At 41.7% G+C, this 23,827-nt stretch overlaps 1 protein-coding gene across 1 annotated transcript in view; it reads left to right on the forward strand.

The window, feature by feature from the left end:
- Positions 1 to 4,345: 4,345 nt before the first annotated feature.
- Positions 4,346 to 23,827, forward strand: part of RP2 (RP2 activator of ARL3 GTPase) — a 44,881-nt gene continuing 25,399 nt past the window's right edge. Inside the window, exons 1-2 of the mRNA XM_054471007.2 lie at positions 4,346 to 4,789; positions 20,763 to 21,428. Coding sequence (XP_054326982.1) covers positions 4,688 to 4,789; positions 20,763 to 21,428 — 768 coding nt within the window. The 5' untranslated portion in view covers positions 4,346 to 4,687. The remainder of the gene's footprint in view (positions 4,790 to 20,762; positions 21,429 to 23,827) is intronic.

Genomic DNA, 23,827 nt, shown 5'->3' on the forward strand with positions numbered 1-23,827 from the left:
TTGTTGTTTTTGAGACGAGGTCTCACTCTGTTGCCCAGGCTGGAGTGCAGTGGTGCGATCTCGGCTCACTACAGCCTCTGTTGCCGGGTTCAAGCAATTCTCCCACCTCAGCCTCCTGAGTAGCTGGGATTACAGGGGCGCGCCACCACGCCTGGCTAATTTTTGCATTTTTAATATGTTTAGTATTTTCACCATGTTGGCCAAGCTTGTCTCGAACTCCTTACCTCAGGTGATCCACCTGCCTCGGCCTCCCAAAGTGCTGGGATTACAGGCGTGAACCACTGCGCCCGGCCAGGACTGTCTTCTGAGAAGTAACTATATCACTTCTGTGGTCAAGACTCAGGAGACCCAGAGCCACCTCTGGAGCTTATGGCCAGGTGTAAACCCACAACTCAACATTTTAATATAGACGAATATATACATTAAGCTGAACATGAAGGGCAGCCTTCTATAGAAAAGAAATCACAAGAATATAAATAGCAGGAGGAGTACAGGCAGAAGAAGCAACCAACTTCTTCTGAACTGTGCAGAGTTAGCGTTCCCTTTTCAGGACCCGCTTCCCACCCATATCTGTAACACCCATGTTTGGAATTCACCCCTGCAGCTGCAGCAATGGGACCAGGCGTGCATACCAACCTAGAGCCAATCTGTTATTGACTGGCCAGCGATGTATATAATTATCTCCCTTGAGAGTCTGAGACTGTAGCATGCCCTTGGACAGAAAGGCCATGAGGAATCAGGGTGGGATAGCTGTTGTCAGCCATGTAAATGCTGATGAGTACGTAGAGAGCTGGTTTGCAAAAATAAGTAGTGATGAGAATTCATGGGGACAGGTGAAAAAGAGAGGGGGCAGAAAAGAAAGAAAGAATAAGGGAGAAAGAAAAAGGATGAGACAGCACTAGTATTAGCTCTGTTCATTAGCTTTCTAGTCCCCAGTTCTTAACATTTAATTTAATTTTCTTTTTGTAATTTCGTTTTTGGTCAAGAGTGATGGTAGGATGGGAATGAACAGAAAAGGGACTTTATCTTCACTTTTAAGGGTCCCTGAAAAGATCACTCTTGGATATAGGTTTTATTGTAGGGTTGAGCTTTTCTCATTAATGAATACTTCAAAACAGTGAGAGTTTCAGAGGTTGTTTCTCTAGAATTAGTTTTGTTATATTGTTTGTTCATTAAGAGGAATAGCATCACTGTGAGACAGAGCTCCCACAGGCATCAGAAGGCCAAGGCAGATACTTCTTTATTTCAGATGAATTAAAGAGGAACAAACTTAAGGCAGGAGGAGGCACTGGGAAACACAGGCTGTGGGTTTTTCCAGTCCCTGCTCAGCCACTGTCATCATGACCACAGATTCATCCCTTCACCTCTCTGGATCTCTGCCTCCTCTGCTACACTATGTGGTGGTCATAGTTATATATTTATATCTGGTCACAGATGTTTTATAATCATAGGCCATAGATTATAAATATGGTAATAGATTACAAAATATCGAATGAGGGTCTTATCCAAAAACATCTTCACATAAAACTTTCATCTCACTCTGAAGGAGAAAAAGTGTGCACTGGGTAAAGACTCTATTGCCTAAGATCTGGAACTTAAATTTGCAGTAATTTCTAATACTTAAGCACATGTACTTTTCTTCCCGATTGTGCAATAAAGGACGGGAAGTAAAAAGGGGAACATTCTTTATGTTCAAATTAAGTCGGCCGGGCACTGTAGCTCACACCTGTAATCCCAACACTTTGGGAGGCCGAGGTGGGTGGATCACCTGAGCTCAGGAGATCGAGACCAGCCTGGCCAACATGGTGAAACCCCGTCTCTACTAAAAGTACAAAAATTAGCCAGGTGTGGTTGTGTGTGCCTGTAGCCCCAGCTAGTCGGGAGGCTGAGGCAGGAGAATTGCTTGAACCTGGGAGGTGGAGGTTGCAGTGAGCGGAGATCAAGCCATTGCACTCCAGCCTGGGTGATAGAGTGAGACTCCATCTCAAAAAAAAAAAAAAAAAAAAAAAAGTCAGAGGCTCATTTAGGATACAAACTAGATGTGAATAAGTATGGGAAATTTAAAAGATAACCAAATTTGAATCTGAAGTGATCAGCATTTGATATCCTACTGAGATGTCAAAATACTGTTTCTTAGAGAAACTGACTTACCTTTCTTTTCTATTACACAGGCAATGCATGTGTATTGCAGTAAAATTCGACCCAAGTATAACAAATATTAATATTTAGTGTATATATCTTTAAATATATTCTGACAAACCCTATGCCATTTGCTTAGAACAGATCTGATTTTTCATATGCAATGCTTATGTCCTCAACGAGGCTATAAACTCCATGAGGAGAACCCCTTTACCATAAATCCACATGCCTCCCATCCCCACAGTTCAGTCACTTTCTTTGGGAAGGGATGGGGGAAGTTTATAAATGCTTCCTTCACTAGCACCTATGCATGCATTCATTCATTCATTTGACAAACGTTGTATTGAGCACCTAGTATGGACTTGGGCCAGGTGTAGGAGATTCAAAGGTACATCCCTCCCCCCAGCTTTCCTCCCCCCTGCCTTTTTTTTTTTGTTTTTTTTTGAGACGGAGTCTCGCTCTGTCGCCCAGGCTGGAGTGGAGTGGCGCCATCTCGGCTCACTGCAACCTCCGCCTCCTGGGTTCAAGCTATTCTCCTGCCTCAGCCTCCCGAGTAGGTGGGACTACAGGCGCCCGCCACCACGCCTGGTTAATTTTTGTATTTTTAGTAGAGACGGGGTTTCACCATATTGGCCAGGCTGGTCTCCAACTCCTGACCTTGTGATCCGCCCGCCTTGGCTTCCCAAAGTGCTGGGATTACAGGTGTGAGCCACCGTGCCCGCCCCCGGCCCCGCTTTTTTTTTTTTTTTTTTTGGAGACAGAGTCTCCCTCTGTCGCCCAGGCTGGAGTGCAGCGGCGCCATCTTGGCTCACTGCAACCTCCACCTCCTGGGTTCAAGCAATTCTCCTGCCTCAGGCTCCCGAGTAGCTGGGACTACAGGCGCACGCCACTACGCCCGGCTAATTTTTTATTTTTAGTAGAAACGGGGTTTCACCAGACGGGGTTTCACCATGTTGGGCAGGATGGTCTCGATCTCCTGACCTCATGATCCTACCGCCTCGGCCTCCCAAAGTGCTGGGATTACAGCCGTGAGCCACCGCACCCGGCCCTACATGCCCTTTATGACATACCTTTTAGGCCAGGCGCGGTGGCTCATGCCTGTCATCCCAGCTCTTTGGGAGGCCGAGGTGGGTGGATCACCTGAGGTCAGGAGATCGAGACCAGCCTGCCCAACATGGTGAAACCCCGTCTCTACTAAAAATACAAAAATTAGCCGGGCGTGGTGGCAGGCGCCTGTAGTCCCAGCTACTCTGGAGGCTGAGGCAGGATAATCACTTGAACCCTGGAGGCAGAGGTTGCAGTGAGCCGAAATGGCGCTGCTGCACTCCAGCCTGGGCGACAAGAGCAAAAACTCCATCAAAAAAAAAAAAAAAAAGATATACCTTTTTGATCTCAGGAAAGTCACAGTTCGAATAGGGAAACAATACACAATTAACTATTTTACTAAGTACTTGTGCAATTTTAGAGCCATATGTGAAAGTCTTAAGAAAACACAGAAGCAGCCTGGGGTGCGGTGGGTCCTGCCTGTACTCCCAGCTCTTTGAGAGGATGAGGCAGGATGATCGCTTGGGCCCAGGAGTTCAAGACCAGCCTGGGCAACATAGCAAGACCCCATTTCTACAAAAGTAAAAAAAAAAAAAAAAAAAAAAGGTGGGCATGGTGGTGCTTGCTTGTAGTTCCAGCTACTCAGGAGGGAGGCTGAGGCAGGAGGATCGCTTGAGCCCAGGAAGTCAAGGTTGCAAGGTTGCAGTGAGTTATGATTTTGCCACTGCAGCCTGAGTGACATAGCGAGACCCTGTGAAAGAAAAAGAAAGAAAGAAAGAAAGATAAAAAGCACAGAAGAGGATTGGGAGGTTATGGGGTACAATTTTTGAGGGAGTGACCCTGGCCAGGCGATGAGAGGGCGGTAGGAAGGGTGATGAGGGGAGAAGACGATTTAGAAATACAAATTTCAGGGTCTTCTTGTGTCAGCGGGAATTTCTGTCCCTCACAACTTTCATCATAAGATAAATCTAATGTTCAACTAGAGACCTCTCCCGCGCCTTGAACTTGCAAATTTATCAATCGGGGCAAAAAAAACCCGGATGCCGAGCCTGGCCTCCCACCAGCTAGAGAGCCCACCAAGTCCCAGGAGGGGCGGGGCCGAGGGAGGGCGGGGCCAAGGGCGGTCCGTGCCACAGCTGTGGGCGGGGTTGTCCGTGCTTGCGCCAGAGCCGGCCCGCCCCGCCGCCAGGGGCTGTCGCAGGAGCCAGGCGTGGATTGGTGTGTGGATACGTCGGCCTCTCTTCATAGGCCGCGCAGGATTGCTCGAGAGGCTTTGATTGGCTCAACAGGCGCCGAGCGTTCATTGGCTGCGCTGGGTCGTCAGGGCGACGAAAAAGGGGAAGGGGTGCTGGGCCTGGCGGGCAAAGTAAGGCTGCGGACTGTTGGGCGGTTCCGCCGGGCGTTGTCCGGAGAGCTGCGAAGCCGGGGTTCCCAGGGTTCACGCCACACTCTAGGAAGTGCCTGAGCTAAGTGAGCTGGCCAACGAGCTCCGCGGGCTGGGACCATGGGCTGCTTCTTCTCCAAGAGACGGAAGGCTGACAAGGAGTCGCGGCCCGAGAACGAGGAGGAGCGGCCAAAGCAGTACAGCTGGGATCAGCGCGAGAAGGTAATGAAAGTCGTGTAGCCGCTGTCTCAGCCTCACTGAGCCGCTCCGCCAGGGTCCCTTACGGCCCGGGACCGCTGAGGGGGCCGACCCAACTGCTGCCGCACTCTCTTGAACGCGGATAGCTGACTTTTTTTGGGGAGCGGGGGCGTGAAGTACAGCGCTAGAGAGGGCGCCCAGAGGGCTGTGGAGCTCCGGAAGGAGTCTTAGGAGTTTGTTGTCGTGGTGGACAGACTCCCCCGGGAGCTTTCTCTGGCTCCGAACCCTGCCTTGCTCTGAATTCCTGTTGGAGATGATCGATTCGAGAGAGGGAAAGAGCCGAGAACGCCCTGAATCTCAAATCACCTCGTTTCACCCACTGGCAGCGTCAAGCGGGGTTTTGTCTAGTCGTCGAGTTACGTATATGGGACTGATTCTCATCTCTTCCGGGGCTTAATGTTCTGTGGCTGTTTTCTCTTTTGTCTGCTCTCCCCGGCAAATCTCTTTGGTGCCTCATGATACATTTCACTGCTGAATTTTCTCAATTACCAAGTGGACTGTTTAATGTACAGCTTTACTCTCCCTCCTCTTCCAGTTATCCGAAAGAAATAATGAATATCGCATCAGTCTTGGAATGTGTACTAAGACTGTAAGGTGAAAATAAGCGGCATAAACCAGGCAGTATTTTACTGCTGGTTTAAATGAATGAAAACGCCCTTATTTTTATTTTTGTATATAGCCAGAAACCAACAAACTTTGAAAACCTCCATTAGTCTTACACAAAACACACTCGGTGATACATTTCATAATAGTTCCTCTTTCTACATAGTTCTCCATTTGTGCTTGCTAAACTACTTTGATGGACTTATCAATTATTTCTCCCAAACAAAATGAGAGATTTTTCAAATGGGTATTATGAACAGTTAACTCCTTGCTTAAGGCAACATATCTTTACCCAAGATTACTTTATAATAAATGTATTAACGTTTTGGAATCACATACCTTTCTGCATGATTTCCAATCCCTAGCAGAATGTATTCAGGTAAGCTCTGGTCTCTAAGAGTCAGAGTTAAGAAATTGAAAGCTTTTTGCAGCTTTTCTCAGCCCCGTCTTTCTGCCCCTACTTCTCATACACACCCTTCTTGGGTCACATAGTACCTTTATTCTCTGTTAGTCATACTCGATAGTAGCATTTTATAATGTAGGGGAAGAAAGTACTATGCTTTCTATTTCACAAGAAGATTGCACCTGCCATTTAAAGTTATTTGATGGGCGGTTTTTAAAAGATATCATTTTCCTCAGCCTTTGGCTTTCTAACAATGTTCTTTTAGCTTGAATTGTCTGCCATAGAGAAAGTTGTGTATTTCATTTTTATTTTAGTTTTTTTCTTTTGAACTCAGTCTAAATCTAAACTAAATAAAATGCCTTTATTTTTTATTTATAGTAGTCTTGGCTCCCTATGACTCATCGTTTCACAATAAATTGTTTTACAGTTAATGTTTATTAACATAATATTCAGGTTAGTTAGGATTTCTCATGTTAATCCTTCTTTTAGATAAGTGTGTGTGTCCTGTGATTTTTTTTCTTCTTTTGCCCATTGGCTAAGTAAATGCATTGAGAAATATAATATTGGACACCAACATCTAAGCGTTTTCCCCACAAATGAGTGTGTAATAAACTTTCAATTGTAGAAACTGTTTTGAGCTTACAGAGAACCTTTTTTTTTGAGAACACTACTAAGTTCTGTAGTTGTAGAGATGTAAGAGATGTTATTGGATATATAAAATAAGCTCATGCTTCTGAGTGTGTGTATAATAAAATCTTGATCAACTCAGCCAATCAAAATGAGAATTTCTAACCAAATGAGCACTCTGAAAAAAACCCCAGTTTTAAAATCTTTTGGACTGTTGAAGAGAATTACCAGCTTACATTTTGAGACAATGCAGATACCACATTTCCCAACAGCTTTTTCTTTTTAGATTTTTTTTCTTTTGGAATTACTAGGAATTCTTTCTAAGGTGCCTCATTTATGATAGCTTGTTAAATTTTATACAATTTAAAATATTTTTTTCTGGGGCCAGGCATGGTGACTCATGCCTGTAATCCCAGGACTTCGGGAGGCCAAGGCTGGTGGCTCTCTTGAGCCCAGGAGTTCCAGACCAGCCTGGGCAATATGGCGAAACCTCATTCCTACTAAAAATACAAAAATTAGTGGGGCATGGTGGTGCACACCTGTAGTCCCAGCTACTCAGTAGGCTGAGGTGGGAGGATCACCTGAGCCTGAGACTTAGAGGCTGCAGTGAGCCAAGATCGGGCCACTGCCCTCCGGCTTGGGCAACAGAGTGAGACCCTGTTTCCAAAAAAAAATAAATAAATAAAATATTTTTTACTAGTTCCTTGCCTCCCATGAGGTTAATTTGGGCTGGTGTGCAAATGTTCTGTATTAGTCCAATGATACATTTACTGAGCATGGCCTTGCTTGCTCCTAGAAGATTTCAGTTGTACCTTAAAAGGAACAGATTGCAAATACAGCCCAGAGAACATAAATGAGATATGATACATGCATATTAATAGAAATGATTTATATTAAAAGTTTAGGCTTCTGGAATGTGGTTATGGATTATAGCATATACAGTTTTAAAGTTATATCAGACAATTACCATTCAACTTGTAAGACTTTTACATGTAAAAACAAAATGGGTTGCCTGAAAAATTTCCTTGCAACTTGGAAAAGGGTATTTACATTTTTCCTTAGGTTGTGTAATCAGAGTATCTATTTTTGATGTTTTCTTTTTGAGACGGAGTCTGGCTCTGTCATTGCCCAGGCTGGAATGCAGTGGCGCGATCTCGGCTCACTGCAACCTCCACCACCTGGGTTCAAGTGATTCTCCAGCCTCAGCCTCCCGAGTAGCTGGAATTACAGGTGCGCACCATGACGCCTGGCTAATTTTTGTATATTTTTAGTAGAGACAGGGTTTCACCTTGTTGGCCAGGCTAGTCTTGAACTCCTGACCCCAGGTGATCCACCTGCCTCAGCCTCCCAAAGTGCTGGGATTACAGGCGTGAGCCACCGCTCCCAGCCCAGAGTATCTTTATTGAGGGGCACCCCTTGGGTTTTGGGGTTTGAGTTGTGTAATTGGGTCAGTCTTAGGGGACTGAAGCTGGGAGAAATTGTCTCAATTAGAAGGAATGTCTGGGGACTAAGCATTGTCATAGCAACTGACACACTGTAGTCAACAGTGTAAGAAGCTCATTTTCTATTGCTACTGACTTTGAAAAAGAAAAAAGATTACAATTCTTACACTGATGTGATGAGAAATATTTTTGGATTGTAAGACTTGTGTTTAAATTATTTCAAAAGAAATGTTTTTATCCTTATCTGTATGCTGCCACCCATAGGTAGGCAAATTATTCAGTATATATGTACTCAAACACCAAGTAAGTCTCAAAATTATAAGACTTATCCCTGCCCTGAAAGAGTTTACTGGCTTTCTGGAGTTAAAACAGGAAACATTTAAGTACACATGAGGTGAGGAAGAGTGATACGGAAAAGTAGTTTTCATCTTCCAGTTATTCATGCCCATACTCTTCCTCCTAGATAATGGAAATGAGGATTAACTCTAAACAATTATGGCTTAAGTGTGAAAATTGTGATTTGAGTAAGGACAACACATGTTGTGTCTGTTATATTTGTCTCATATTCAATAGAAATAATACTAAACAAAAATCTTATACCAGAACTTCAGGTATCTATTGTATAACTTTGGGTAAAGCAGCCAATTTGTGCACTTCAGGTTCCTCAGCTATATAGTAGGACAATGCTAAAGATTTCTCTACTGTTTAGTAAGGTAAAGGCCTGTCCTGAAGAAGAGGTTTAGACAGTAATGGTCACCTCTGAGGAAAGAACTTAAACCAGAGGTTGGGCGTGACAGAACTGGTTTTAACATAAGGCAGATCATAATTCCCAGGACTGGTCATCAGTGGAAGGGGTGGCTTTGTTGAGGACCTGATCTCCCTGCTAGTCAAAATCGTCAGACAGTTAGGGTGGTAATCTGCTAGAAAGAAGTGTCTGCACTAAGTAGGAGGAGGCTAGATACTGTTTTTAGCCTTCTTTTAAGTATGAAAAGTATTCTAGTTACCCATTGCTGTGTACCAAACCACCCTAAAACTTAATGGTTTAAAATAATGGCAGATATTTTGTTCACAACTCTTTAATTTGCATAAGGTTAAGCAGGGTTGACTCTGCTCAATGTGGCATCAACCGTGACACCTTTCAAGATGGCTTGACCACATAGCTGGCTGGCAAGTTGATGCTGGTTTTGGGCTGGGAGCTCAGCTGGGGCCTCTGCATGTATCCCTGGCTTCCTTACAGTGTGATGGCAGGGTTCCAAGGGCAAGCATCCTAAGAGAGACTGGCAGAAGCTGCCCGGTTTTTTCTAACTAGCTTCTTAAGTGAATTCTTAAGTCACTTAATTAGACTTAATTTGGATGTGGCAGGAGTAATGCTGAGGCAGTCACAAATGCCCACCCAGTTCCAAGAGGAGGTGACCTCTTAATGGGAGGAGTGTCAAAGAATTTGCGAGTAGGTTTTAAATCCTCTATATAAAGTTGTTTAAAGGATTTAACTAGTTCTTTGTTTATTAATTTTAAAAATAGCTTTTTAGAGATATAATTCATATGCCATACAATTCACCCATTTAAAGTATATAATTCATTCTGTCTAACTGTATATATATTTTTGAGATGGAGTCTCGCTCTGTTGCCCAGGCTGAAATGCAGTGGTATGATCTTTGCTCACTGCAATCTCCGCCTCCTGGATTCAAGGGATTCTCTCGCCTCAGCCTCCCAAGCAGTTGGGATTACAGGCACGTGCCACCACACCCAGCTAGTTTTTGTATTTTTTAGTAGAGATGGGGTTTCACCATGTTGGCCAGGCTGGTCTCGAAACTCCTGGCCGCAGGCAATCTGTCTGCCTCGACCTCTCAAAGTGCTGGGATTACAGGCATGAACCACTGTGCCTAGCCGTCTAACTGTGTTTTTGTACTCATTAACCAACCACTCTTCATCCTCTCCTCCCCACTACCCACCACAGCCAACTATTGTTGATAATAATTTATTGTATATTTCAAAATAGCTAGAAGAGAAAATGTAGAATGTTCCCAACACAAAGATATGATAAATGTTTGAGGTAATGGATATCCCAGCTACCCATATTTGATCATTACATCGTTGTATGCTTGTATGAAAATATCACATGTATCCCATAAATGCATACTACTATTATTATATATCCATAAAAATTTAAAATAAATGTAGTTTAAAAATAAAGTATATAGTTTAGTATTTTTTTAGTAAGTTCACAGGCTTATCACCATGGTCTAATTTTAGAACATTTTCATCCCTGGAAAAAGAAACCCTGTACCCATTAGTAGTCATTCCCCATTCTCGTCTCCCCAAGCCCCTGGAAACCACAAACTTATTTTCTGTCTCTATAAGTGTTCCTATTTTGGACATTTCACTTCATTGGAGCCACAATATTTAGACTTTTGTGACTGGCATCTTTCACTTAGCATGTTTTTGAAGTTTGTCCATATCGTAACATGTATCAAGACTTTATTCTATTGTATGGATATACCACATTTTATTTATCTATTCATCAGCTGATGGACATTTGGGTTGTTTCTACTTTTTGTCTATTATGGATAATGGTGCTGTGAACATTTATATACAAGTTTTTGTCTGGACATGTTTTCATTTCTCTTGTGTACACATGTAGGTTTGGAATTGCTGGGTCATATGGTAACTCTATGTTTAACTTTTTTTTTTTTTTTTTCCTTGAGACGGAGTCTCGCTCTGTTGCACAGGCTGGAGTGCAGTGGTGTGATCTCAGCTCACTGCAAGCTCCGCCTCCCGGGTTCACGCCATTCTCCTGCCTCAACCTCCCCAGCAGCTGGGATTACAGGCGCCCGCCGCCGCGCCTGGCTAATTTTTTGTATTTTTAGTAGAGACGGGGTTTCACCATGTTAGCCAGGATGGTCTCGATCTCCTGACTGCATGATCTGCCTGCCTTGGCCTCCCAAAGTGCTGGGATTACAGGCGTGAGCCACCGCGACCGTCCTATGTTTAACTTTTTGAGGAACTGCTAAACTGTTTTTTAGAGTGCCTGCACCATTTATATTTCCACCAGCAATGTGTGAGTGTTCAGTTTCTTCACCCATATAAAATTTTGATAAAGGTAAAAAGCATAGAGAGTGAAAAGTATATGGGGCTGGAATTTTAATTTGTATTCTGCACCTAACTATACCTCACTGGTAAAGTAATTTAGCTTTTAGCCCTCAGTTTCCTAAGATCCCTTCCAGTTCTTGAAGTCTTTGAGCAGCTCATGAGGGGAGGTAAGCATTGCTAGAAACATTCAGGCAAATCTGGATGAACAAAGGGAATGTGATAGGATGTAAAAATAGATTCAGATTAGATTAGATGATATGGGGAATCTTTTCAGTCCTAAAATTTCATAATTCTATTTTGTTGTTATATATTTCACAAAATGGTAAGCTAATATAAATGTAGTACTTCAGTTTCTCGAATCATCGATAGTATATAAGCTCAAGATACTGGTCTTGAGCTTATAGTATATAAGCTCAAGATACAGGTCTTGAGCTTATAGTATATAAGCTCAAAATACAGGGTAATTTTTGTATTTTTAACAGAGACGGGGTTTTGTCATGTTGGCCAGGCTGGTCTCATCTGATCCTCCCACCTCGGCCTCCCAAAGTGCTGGGATTAAAAGCAAGAGCCACTGCACCCAGCCTCAGAATTTTTTATAGAAGTGGAAGTTTTAAGAATGAAACATCAAAAAAGAAAAGGTATCAGAAAACTGAAATAGCAAGGTCGTGGTTATGATCATTAGATGCATAGGATATAAGTTGAATTTTTCATAGCCCCTTTTATTAAAACAATCATTTAAAAAATATATTTTTGACCCTGGTACTCTACAAAGCTTAGTACATTTTTTAAAATTTTTTATTTATTTTTTGTTTTTTTATTATACTTTAAGTTCTAGGGTACATGTGCACAACATGCAGGTTTGTTACATATATATACATGTGCCATGTTGGTGTGCTGCACCCATTAACTCGTCATTTACATTAGGTATATCTCCTAATGCTATCCCTCCCCCCTCCCCCCACCCCATGACAGGCCCTGGTGTGTGATGTTCCCCTTCCTGTGTCCAAGTGTTCTCATTGTTCAATTCCCACCTATGAGTGAGAACATGCGGTGTTTGGTTTTTTGTCCTTGCTATAGTTTGCTGAGAATGATGGTTTCCAGCTTCATCCATGTCCCTCCAAAGGACATGAACTCAACCTTTTTTATGGCTGCATAGTATTCCATGGTGTATATGTGCCACATTTTCTTAATCCAGTCTATCATTGATGGACATTTGGGTTGGTTCCAAGTCTTTCCTATCGTGAATAGTGCCGCAATAAACATACGTGTGCATGTGTCTTTATAGCAGCATGATTTATAATCCTTTGGGTATATACCCAGTAATGGGATGGCTGGGTCAAACAGTATTTCTAGTTCTAAATCCTTGAGGAATCGCCACACTGTCTTCCACAATGGTTGAACTAGTTTACGGTCCCACCAACAGTGTAAAAGTGTTCCTATTTCTCCACCTCCTCTCCAGCACCTGTTGTTTCCTGACTTTTTAATGATTGCCATTCTAACTGGTGTGAGATGGTATCTCATTGTGGTTTTGATTTGCATTTCTCTGATGGCCAGTGATGATGAATATTTTTTCTTGTATCTGTTGGCTGCATAAATGTCTTCTTTTGAGAAGTGTCTGTTCATAAAAGCTTAGTACATTTTTTACTTGTATAAATTCCAAATAGGCTAAAAGCCTACTGACAATATTGACAGTAGCAATGATGATGTAGGTGTCACTTGGGTTAAGTCACAGGAAAACTCAAACCATAGTGTCACAGAGGCTACCCTTTAGCTTTGCATGCCCAGAACACAATTTAATAGCAAAGATAGTGGATCTGTCTTCTGGGAGGTGTGTATATTGACTAAGATGATAAGTTTTATATTATTATTGAGAGAAACTATTTGTCCTGTTCATTTTCTTATTGTGTTTCAAAGTCATTGAGATTAAGAATTTATATTTCAGCACTATTAGTTCTATAATTGTGTGGCACTAATGTTTTCATTTGTGAAATAACCTCTCAGCTACATAGCTATCAGCTGACTTACCAATGTTTAAATTTTAAGTATTTGTTTTAATTGAAGTGTAATTTATATACAGTAAAATTTACCCTTGTTAAGTGTATGGTTCTATGAGTTTTGACAAATAAATATAGTTGTGGAGCTATCACCAATCAAGATATAAAATGGTTCCATCGGCCCCAAAAGTTCTTCCTTTGTGTAGTCAGTTTGCTCCTTTGTAGTCAGCCCCACTCCCAGCTCCTGATAAGTTTTCTATCCCTATAGTTTTGTCTTTTTGAAAATGTCATATGCATGGAATCATACAATACGTAACCTTTTGAGTCTGGCTTCTTTCACTTAACCATAATGCATTTAAGATTTATCCATGTTGTTGTATGTATCAAGAGTTCCTTTTTTTTTTTTTTTTTTTTTTTTGAGATGGGGTCTCATTGTGCCACCCAGGCTGGAATGCAGTGGCACAATCTCGGCGCACTGCAGCCTCAGCCTCCGGGGCTCAAGTGATCGCCCATCTCAGCCTCCCAAGTAGTGGAGACAACAGGCGAGTGCCACCATACTCAGCTAATTTTTTGTATCTTTTTGGTAGAGATGGAGTTTCAACACGTTGCCCAGGCTGGTCTTGCACTCCTGAGCTCAGGTGATCCACCCACCTTGGCCTCCCAAAGTGCTGGAATTACAGGCATGAGCCACCACACCCAGCCAGGAGTTCCTTTTTAATTGCTGAATGGTATTCTGTTGTATGGATATATCACAGTTTGTTTATCCATTCATCAGTTAAAGGACATTTGGGTTGTTTCCAATTTTGGTAATTATGAATAAAGCTACCATAAATATTTGTGTACAGGTTTTTGAGTGAACATAAGTTTTCATTTCACTTGGGTAAATACCCATGAGTGGGATTGCTGATCATATGGAAATTGTTTATTAAACTTTACAAAAAACTGCCAGGTCAGTGGCTCACACCTGTAATCGCAGCACTTTGGGAGGTGAAGGCGGAAGGATCGCTTGAGGCCAGGAGTTCAAGACCAGCCTGGGCAACATAGTGAGACCCCCACCTCTACAAAATGGATAAACATAGCCAGGCAGAGTGGCATGTGCCTGTAGTCCCAGCTACTTGGGAGGCTGAGACAGGAGGATTGCTTGAGCCCAGGAGTTTGAAACTGCAGTGAGCTCTGATTGCACCACTGCACTCCAGTGTGGGCAACAGAGCAAGACCCTGTCTCTATTAAAAATAATAATAATTAAAAATTTAAAAAAGAAACTGCCAAACTATTTTTCAAAGTGGCTATGCCATTTTGCCTACCAGCAGTATATGAGAGATACAGTTGCTCTGCATCCTCACATCACTTGCTTGGTATTGTCAGGTTAATTTGTTTTTAAGAGACAGGGTCTGCTCAGTCTCCCAGGTTGGAGTACAGTGGCATGATCATGGCTCACTGCAGCCTGGACTGCCTGGGCTCCAGCAGTCTTCCCACTTCAGCCTCCCAAGTAGCTAGGACTACACTACATGTGTCTGCCACCACACTCGGCTAATATTTTTATTTTTTGTAGAGACAAGGTCTCGCTGTGTTGCTCAGGCTGGTCTGAAACTCCTGGCTTCAAGCGATCGTCCCACCTTGGCCTCCCAAAGTGCTGGCATTACAGCTGTGAGCTACTGCACCTCACCTAGCTTAAAAAAAAATGTTTAGCCATTCTAATAGGTGTGTAGTGATGTTTCATTGTAGTTTAACTTGCATTTCCCTAATGACTTGTATTTCCCTAAATGTTGAGCATTTTTCATGTACTTATTTGCCATCCATATATCTTTGGTAAAATGTTTATTCAAATCATTTGCCCATTTTTTATTGGGTTATTTGTTTTCTTATTATTGAGTTTTTCAGAGCTCTTTATATATCCTAGATACAAGTCCCCTGTTATATGTATGTTTTGCAAATACTTTTTTCCCAGTTAATGACTTGCCTTCTCTTAAGAGTGTCTTTTGAAGAGCAAACATTTTCAATTTGAGTAAAAATCCAATTTCCACTCACTTTTTCTTTTGTGGATTGTGTTTTTGGTTTCACATCTAGGAATTTTTTTTCTTTTTCTGAGACGGAGTCTTGCTCTGTTGCCAGGCTGGAGTACAGTGGCGCGATCTCGGCTCACTGCACTATATATATATATATGTATATATGTGTGTATATATATATAAACATACACCATATGTGTGTATATATATACATACATACATATACAAAACAATTGCTTACTAGATGCACAAATCAATGGAATAGAGAGTTCATAAACAGGCATATCTCTCTTTACATATATATATCTATATCGATCACACTATATATATGTATGTGTGTATATATGTGTATGTATATGTGTGTATATATATACACGCATATATATGTGTATATACATATATATGGACTCATGTGTATATACATATATATATATGGACTCACAGTGTGTCCTTGGACAAGTTATGTAGTCTCTGTGTGCCTCAATTTTCTCAAGTATAAAACAGAGATAATTATAGTACACAACCCTTATAGGGGTTTTTATGGATTGAGTGAATGATTATAGAGCACTTAGTATGGTGCCTGGTACATATATAGTGCTTCTTATACTCCTGAATCTTTTTACTTCTATTCAGACTGGATTTTCATTGGAATTAACAATCCCATTATTTTATCTCACATTATCATTATGGAAATTTAACTGTGGAGATGAATTTTAATGAAAAATTTGTATTGCTGCTTAGTAAGATAATAAGATGTTCATTTTTGTTTTCTGTTAGGAAAATAATGCTTAACTTGGTTTAATAGCTGTAGGACATTAAATTGATATCAGATGAATTACAACTCTTGAAATTTTTCTTTGATTTTTTTTTTTTTTTTTGAGACAGAATTTGGCTCTTGTCTTCCACACCGCAATGCAGTGGCACGATCTCGGCTCACTGCAACCTCTGCCTCCTGGGTTCAAGTGATTCTTCTGCCTCAGCCTCCCAAGTAGCTGAGATTACAGGCACCCACCACCACGCCTGAGGTGGGTGGCTGAGGTGGGTGGATTGCTTGAGTCCAGGAGTTCGAGACCAGCCTGGACAACATGGTGAAACCCCATCTCTACAGAAAATACAAAAATTAGTTGTGCATGGTGGTGTGCGCTTGTAGTCCCAGCTACTCAGGAGACTGAGGCGGGGAGGATTGCTTGAATGGTGGAGGTCGAGGCTGCAGTGAGCTGTGAGTGTGCCACTGCACTCCAACGTGGGCAACAGAGTGAGACCCTATGTCAGAAAAAAAAAATACAGTCTAAACTAAACTCACTTCATAAATGGCTCTTAGGAAAAAATAATTTAAAACATGACCTTTCCATGTTTGTGATTCTAGACACTTTATTTCAGAACTAGTAACCTGCAAAATTACGAAGGATTTCAGTTTCAGTTGTTTATTATTACTTTTTTTTTTTTTTAAAGTGTCAGGGTCTTGCTTTGTCACCCAGGCTGGAGTGCAGTGGCATGATCATGGCTCACTGCAGCCTTGAACTCCCAGGCACAAGCAGTCCTCCTGCCTCAGCCTTCTGAGTAGCTAGGACTACAGGTGCACACCACCATGCCCAGCTAAGGGTTTTTGTTTGTTTGTTTGTTTGTTTGTTTGTTTGTTTGTTTTACCCCCCTTCCACCAACTCACTTCAAATAATCTGCTAAGTTTTAAAAAACTTTTTTAGAGCTCGGAGGGTGTCACTGTGTCTCCCAGGCCAGTCTCAAACTCCTAGTCTCACTAGGCCACTGGCCTGCTCTCAAGTAACTGGGATTACAGATGTGAGCCACTGTGTCTAGCTCCTATTACTTTTTGTTTTGAAAAACTTTCAGGAATTGTTGAGAAAGTACAGCCAGATAAATCTTAAATTTTTCCTTGGACGACTGTGCTGACAATCCAAATAATTTTATACTACAGAACTATTTAGCTATAAAATCTTTAGCTATCAGATTAATTTCTCCCTATGAGCTAGGAAAACTGGAGTGTCTGGAGAAAATACTTAGGATAGTAAATTACATTTAACTCCTCAGCATTGGCAGCTGTTATGGACTGAATGTTTGTCAAATTCATATGTTGAAGCCCTACCCCCCTACACATGGCTGTATTTGGAGATGGGACCTCTAAGGAAGTAATTAAGGTTAAGTGAGGTCATAAAGGTAGAGTGCTGATCTGATAGGATTAGTGTCCTTATAAGAAGATTCAGTTAGCTTGCACTTGCTCCCTCCCTCTCCTTCGCACAGAGGACAGGTCTGGTGATGACATAGCAAGAGGTTGGCTTTTGCAGTCTGAGCAGACTAAAACAGGCTGCCATAACAAAATACCACAGACTGGTGGCTTAAATAACAGAAGTTTATTTCTCACAGCTCTGGAGCCTGGGAAGTCCAAGATCAAGGTGCCAGCAGATTCAGTGTCTGGTGAGGGCTCTCTTCCTGGCTTACAGACAGCTGCCTTCTTGCTATGTCCTCACATGGCCTTTCCTGTGTGATTCATCCTTCTGCCTTACCTCCTACAGCCATTGAATTACCAGTCTGCTGGTTCTCTTTCCTCAGTATTTCTCAAATTCATCCCATCTTCTTCTTCCCTACTAATTACAGCTCTGGTTCCAGCCCTTTTTGTATGACTACAATAGTCTCTCTGATCAATCCATGTTGCACGTGTCCTTATCTCATCAGAATAATTATCCTGACATGTAAATTTTGCTTATTTAAATCTTTCTGTGGTTCCCTCTTGTCTGTGGATAACTTCTAAGCTTTATATAATACGGTTTCTGCCTACCTCTGTAGCTTCATCTTCTAGCATTCTGATAGCATGTGTAACACCAAACTACTTTCAGTTTTCCTCCCACTCCCTGAAGAATTTTACTTTGTTCCTTCTGTTACTTTTGCCTGGCATGGGAAGGGAGGGTCCTTTATTCCTACCCCTTTTACCTAACGAGCTCTAGCTTATCCATTCTCACATTTTGCAGAACTTCCACCCCACTTCTCTTCCCCGCCCCAGATATCCGTTCTCTGTCCCCTCCAAAATATTCTCAGCATCTCTCATTACATGATCAAGTTGTTTTTAGTTTAGTTTAGATGAATGTTTACTTCTTTTATGGAAAGAGCTGGTCCTATTCATTTTAGTGCCTAAAACAATGTCTGGCTCATACTGGGTATTCAAATATTGGTAGAGTGACTGAACATCCAGAAAGTTATGGTGACTTTTTCAAGATCAGGTCACTTATAGGGGACAAAATTGGGACTGGAAAACGAGTACTTCTTTTGTTGCCTCATACTGCAAACCAGTATTCCTCCTAGTACAGCATGTAAAACTGGCTAAGTACAATATCTATTGTGCAATTACTAAGTCAATTTAAGCTCATTTGCTAATCATTAAGGTGATTAAATTTTGCTTTATAAATCAAATTTTTACATATTGCATATATGGGAACCTATGGTGCATGAATAGTTTTGCATGAAGTTTATATAGTCACAAACAGTTAAAACAGTTGAAGTAGATAAGAAAGTCACATGGAAGAAACAAAAATAGGCTTTTAGTGACCATATTTTGATAGGTCAGTTAAAATAAAAAAAATTAATGTGACATTTTCCAGGCATACTGTTTAAAAGATTATGTGGGCCGAGCTCAGTGACTCACACCTGTAATCCCAGCACTTTGGGAGGCCAAGGCAGGCGGATCATCCAAGGTCAGGAGTTTAAGACCAGCCCGGCTAACATGGTGAAACCCCATCTCCACTAAAAATACAAAATTAGCTGGGCATGGTTGCACATGCCTGTAATCCCAGCTACTCAGGAGGCTGAGGCAGGAGAATCGCTTGAACCCAGGAGGTGGAGGTTGCAGTGAGCCAAGATCGTGCCATTGCACTCCAGCCTGGGTGACGAGTGAAACTCCATCTCAAAAAAAAAAAAAGAAAAAGGCCAGGCACGGTGGCTCACGCCTGTAATCCCAGCACTTTGGGAGGCCGAGGCAGGTGGATCACAAGGCCAAGAGATCGAGACCATCCTGGCTAACATGGTGAAACCCCATCTCTACTAAAAATACAAAAACAGGGGCCAGGCGCGGTGGCTCACACCTGTAATCCCAGCATTTTGGGAGGCTGAAGCGAGCAGATCACGAGGTCAGGAGATTGAGACCATCCTGGGTAACACGGCGAAACCCCATCTCTACTAAAAAATACAAAAAATTAGCCGGGCATGGTGGCAGGTGCCTGTGGTAGTCCCAGCTACTCAGGAGGCTGAGACAGGAGAAAGCCGAGTTCATGCCACTGCACTCCAGCCTGGGCAACAGGGCGAGACTCCGTCTCAGAAAAAAAAAAAATACAAAATACAAAAACAAAATTAGCGGGGCGTGGTGGTGGGCACCTGTGGTCCCAGCTACTCAGGAGGCTGAGGCGGAGAATGGCCTGAACCCAGGAGGTGGAGCTTGCAGTGAGCCGAGATTGCGCCATTGCATTCCAGCCTGGGCGACAGAGCGAGACTCTGTCTCGAAAGAAAGAAAGAGAGAGAGAGAAAGGAGGGAGTGAAGGAAGGGAGGGAAGAGAGGAAGGGAGGGAGGGAGGAAGGAAGGAAGGAAGGAAGGAAGGAGCGAAGGAAGGAGCGAAGGAAGGAGCGAGCTATAGTTTGGAAGATCTAAGAATACAAATGGCCAAATTTGAAAAATTGCGTTGTAGCTTAATAAATGCTTGAATCAAATTTGCTTGTATTTACATATTGTGATTCTTGTGTCTTCAGGTTCTTCTGTTTTCTGTAGCATATTGCAGAAATTAGTTGGGGTTTAGAAACTGAGACCATACATTGATTTGAAAAAGGATAGAGAAATATATTTCAGTCTGGGTACATTCCCAATTTCAGAATTTTATTTTATTATTATTATTATTTTTCGAGACAGAGTCTCACTCTGTCCCCCAGGCTGGAGTGCAGTGGTGCGATCTTGGCTCACTGCAACCTCCACCTCCGAGGCTCAAGCTATTCTTGTGCCTCAGCTTCCCGAGTAGCTGGGATTACAGACATGCGCCACCATGCCTGGGTAATTTTTGTATTTTTAATAGAGACGGGGTTTTGCCATGTCGGCCAGGCTGGTCTCAAACTCCTGGTCTCATCTGATCCTCCCACCTCGGCCTCCCAAAGTGCTGCGATTAAAAGCAAGAGCCACTGCACCCAGCCTCAGAATTTTTTAGAAAGTAGAAGTTTTAAAAATGAAGCATCAAAAAAGAAAAAGTATCAGAAAGCTGAAATAGCAAGGTCATGGTTAAGACCATTAGATACATAGGATATGAGTTGAATTTTTCATAGCCTCTTTTTTTAAAACAATCATTTAAAAATATATTTTTGACCCTGGTACTCTACAAAGCTTAGTACATTTTTTACTTGTATAAATTCCAAATAGGCTAAAAGCCTACTGACAATATTGACAGTAGCAATGATGATGTAGGTGTCACTTGGGTTAAGTCATGGGAAAACTCAAACCATAGTGTCACAGAGGCTACCCTTTAGCTTTGCATGCCCAGAACACAATTTAATAGCAAAGAGAGGGGATCTGTCTTCTGGGAGGTATGTATATTGACTAAGATCATAGGTTTTATATTATTATTGAGAGAAACAATTTGTCCTGTTCATTTTCTTATTGTGTTTCAAAGTCATTGAGATTAAGAATTTATATTTCAGCACTAAGAACTGTGCCTGGCAGCCAATAGGCCTTTAGTTGATATTTGTTGAATAATGTTAATAATACTCAAGGTCTGTGTTTTGTTCCTGCAGGTTGATCCAAAAGACTACATGTTCAGTGGACTGAAGGATGAAACAGTAGGTCGCTTACCTGGGACAGTAGCAGGACAACAGTTTCTCATTCAAGACTGTGAGAACTGTAACATCTATATTTTTGATCACTCTGCTACAGTTACCATTGATGACTGTACTAACTGCATAATTTTTCTGGGACCTGTGAAAGGCAGCGTGTTTTTCCGGAATTGCAGAGATTGCAAGTGCACATTAGCCTGCCAACAATTTCGTGTGCGAGATTGTAGAAAGCTGGAAGTCTTTTTGTGTTGTGCCACTCAACCCATCATTGAGTCTTCCTCAAATATCAAGTTTGGATGTTTTCAATGGTACTATCCTGAATTAGCTTTCCAGTTCAAAGATGCAGGGCTAAGTATCTTCAACAATACATGGAGTAACATTCATGACTTTACACCTGTGTCAGGAGAACTCAACTGGAGCCTTCTTCCAGAAGATGCTGTGGTTCAGGACTATGTTCCTATACCTACTACTGAAGAGCTCAAAGCTGTTCGTGTTTCCACAGAAGCCAATAGAAGCATTGTTCCAATATCCCGGGGTCAGAGACAGAAGAGCAGCGATGAATCATGCTTAGTGATATTATTTGCTGGTGATTACACTATTGCAAATGCCAGGAAACTAATTGATGAGGTAAGGAGAAAGAGAAGAGAAATAGTCATACACCTAGATTTAAAAATGTACCACTCTGGAGTACTTCATTCTTTTCAAATTGGCTATTGGAAATACAGGCAACCCTCAAGCTATAGTCCTTTGCCACCACCCCCTCTCCCAATAGATTCATCTGTAAGTAGATTGCTTGGGCCTCAAAATAGTTTATCAAAGAAACTTTAAAAAAATATATAATTCAATTCAGTAAGCATTAAGCACCTATTATGTGCTAGTTACTGTTATCATATTTCACTGATGATAGGATGCCTATTTGTTTTCCATGATTTTGCTTATCTGGAATACATCTTATAATTGATAGCAACTCAGAAATGATGAACTACAGTATATGCTGGAGATGAAGATACATAGACAAAATTCTCTGCCCTTAAAGAGTTTCCATTATACTAGATGATTTCCAGAGAAGCTGACAAAAGTAGTACTGCTTAGTAAAGCATGACATTTTATAATTATTTAGTGGAGAAATTTCTTTAGAGTTCTAATTGGTTAGGGGGTAAGAAAATGCAAATTTTTTTTTTTTTTTTTTTTTTTTTTTATGACGGAGTCTCGCTCTGTCGCCAGGCTGGAGTGCAGTGGTGCGATCTCGGCTCACTGCAACCTCTGCCTCCTGGGTTCAAGCAATTCTCCTGCCTCAGCCTCCCAAGTAGCTGGGACTACAGGTGGGCACCACCACGCCCAGCTAATTTTTTTTGTATTGTTAGTAGAGACATGGTTTCACCATGTTGGCCAGGATGGTCTCAATCTTTTGACCTCGTGATCCACCTGCCTCAGCCTCCCAAAGTGCTGGGATTACAGGCATGAGCCACCGCGCCCAGCCAAAAGTACATTTAGGAATACAACTTTTGGACCCTGTTGTGACTGTGAGAGCAACCTCCACATTATGTTCCTTATTTTCCTTTATTGCCGTAGAAGGGAGCTTGATGCAGAAGAGTAAGATGGAAGCTAGGTTGGCAAAGCTCATAGGCTCATGAACAGTGGGTCTTGGTGAGCTCATGAATAGAGAAGCGTTTTTGGGGTAGCAGCTTCTGCTTGAAAAATAATTGGAGATACAGAGATTAGGGGCTCCAGAAGCAGCAGTTCCTTAGTTGGTGGGTGCTCCAGTGGGAAGGCAGCAGTAGGATGTATTTTGATTATCCATTAATCAGGTTCCTTCAGGAGGAATCTGTTTGAATTTAAAAACCAAACCTAAAGAAATGGAGAAGTGAATGGAAAACTCATCAAGTCTCTTTTTATTTTTTTTTGAGACAGAATCTCACTTTGTCTCCTAGGCTGGAGTGCACTGGCGCGATCTCAGCTCACTGCAACCTCTGCCTCCCAGGTTTAAGCGATTCTCCTGCCTCAGCCTCCCGAGTAGCTGGGATTACAGATGCCTGCCACCATGCCCGCTAATTTTTGTATTTTTAGTAGAGACAGGGTTTTGCCATGTTGGTTAGGCTGGTCTTGAACTCCTGACCTCAAGCAATCCACCCGCCTCAGCCTCCCAAAGTGCTGGGATTATAGGCGAGAGCCACCACACTCAGCCGGAAAACTCATCAAGTCTCTTTTTGAATGGATTTTTTTTTTTAAAGTTGGAACATATCAAAAGGAATGATTTTAGGAAAATACTAAAAATGAATACCTCTCAATAGATAAATATTCCACAATGTAGAAAACCCATGTAGAAATGTCTGAAATCTACAAAGTATATCTGAGGTATAGTTTTTAAACCAACAGAAGCCAAAGTATAATTTTAAGACTTTTATATTTTCTTTTTTTGCTTATGCCTATGTGATAAAAACATTCTATGAATCTGGTAAGATACAGAAAAATGTGCTTCTGGCTTTTGAGCTATCTGATCACATGTTAATCCAACATCTGAGAGGTAAATGCTTTCATTATGCAGTATGGTGATTTAAAAAAAAACTACATACAATTTTCAAAATATGTAATTATTTAGGTTAAACTCCTTTTTCGTAGGTAATGAGGAGTGGACATAAAGAATATTTAGCATGTTTAAAGAAAAAGCCATCAAAACAGTGTTTCTTCATGAGTCATCAAATGTTCTTAACCTTTTAACCTTTGGTATCTGGTATGTGAAATGGCAGTGTTGTGTGCCCTTGAAAAGAATATGACCAGGAAGAATGATGTTCTTTAGATATCCTCTGGAATACAATATAAACAATAATCCCACAGCGATAATAATAACTAACACTTACATAGTGTTTACTATATGCCAGGCACTATTGTAAGGAATTTAAATGAATTAACTCAATACTCAAAACAACTCTATGAAATAGGTGCTATTATTCCCCATTTTACAGATATGAAAAATAGACCATAAAGAGGGTAAGTACCTTGCAAAAGGTCATTCAGCTGATAAACAG

The sequence above is a fragment of the Pongo pygmaeus genome, chromosome X (genome assembly GCF_028885625.2).
Source record: "Pongo pygmaeus isolate AG05252 chromosome X, NHGRI_mPonPyg2-v2.0_pri, whole genome shotgun sequence".
NCBI classification, from domain to species: domain Eukaryota; kingdom Metazoa; phylum Chordata; class Mammalia; order Primates; family Hominidae; genus Pongo; species Pongo pygmaeus.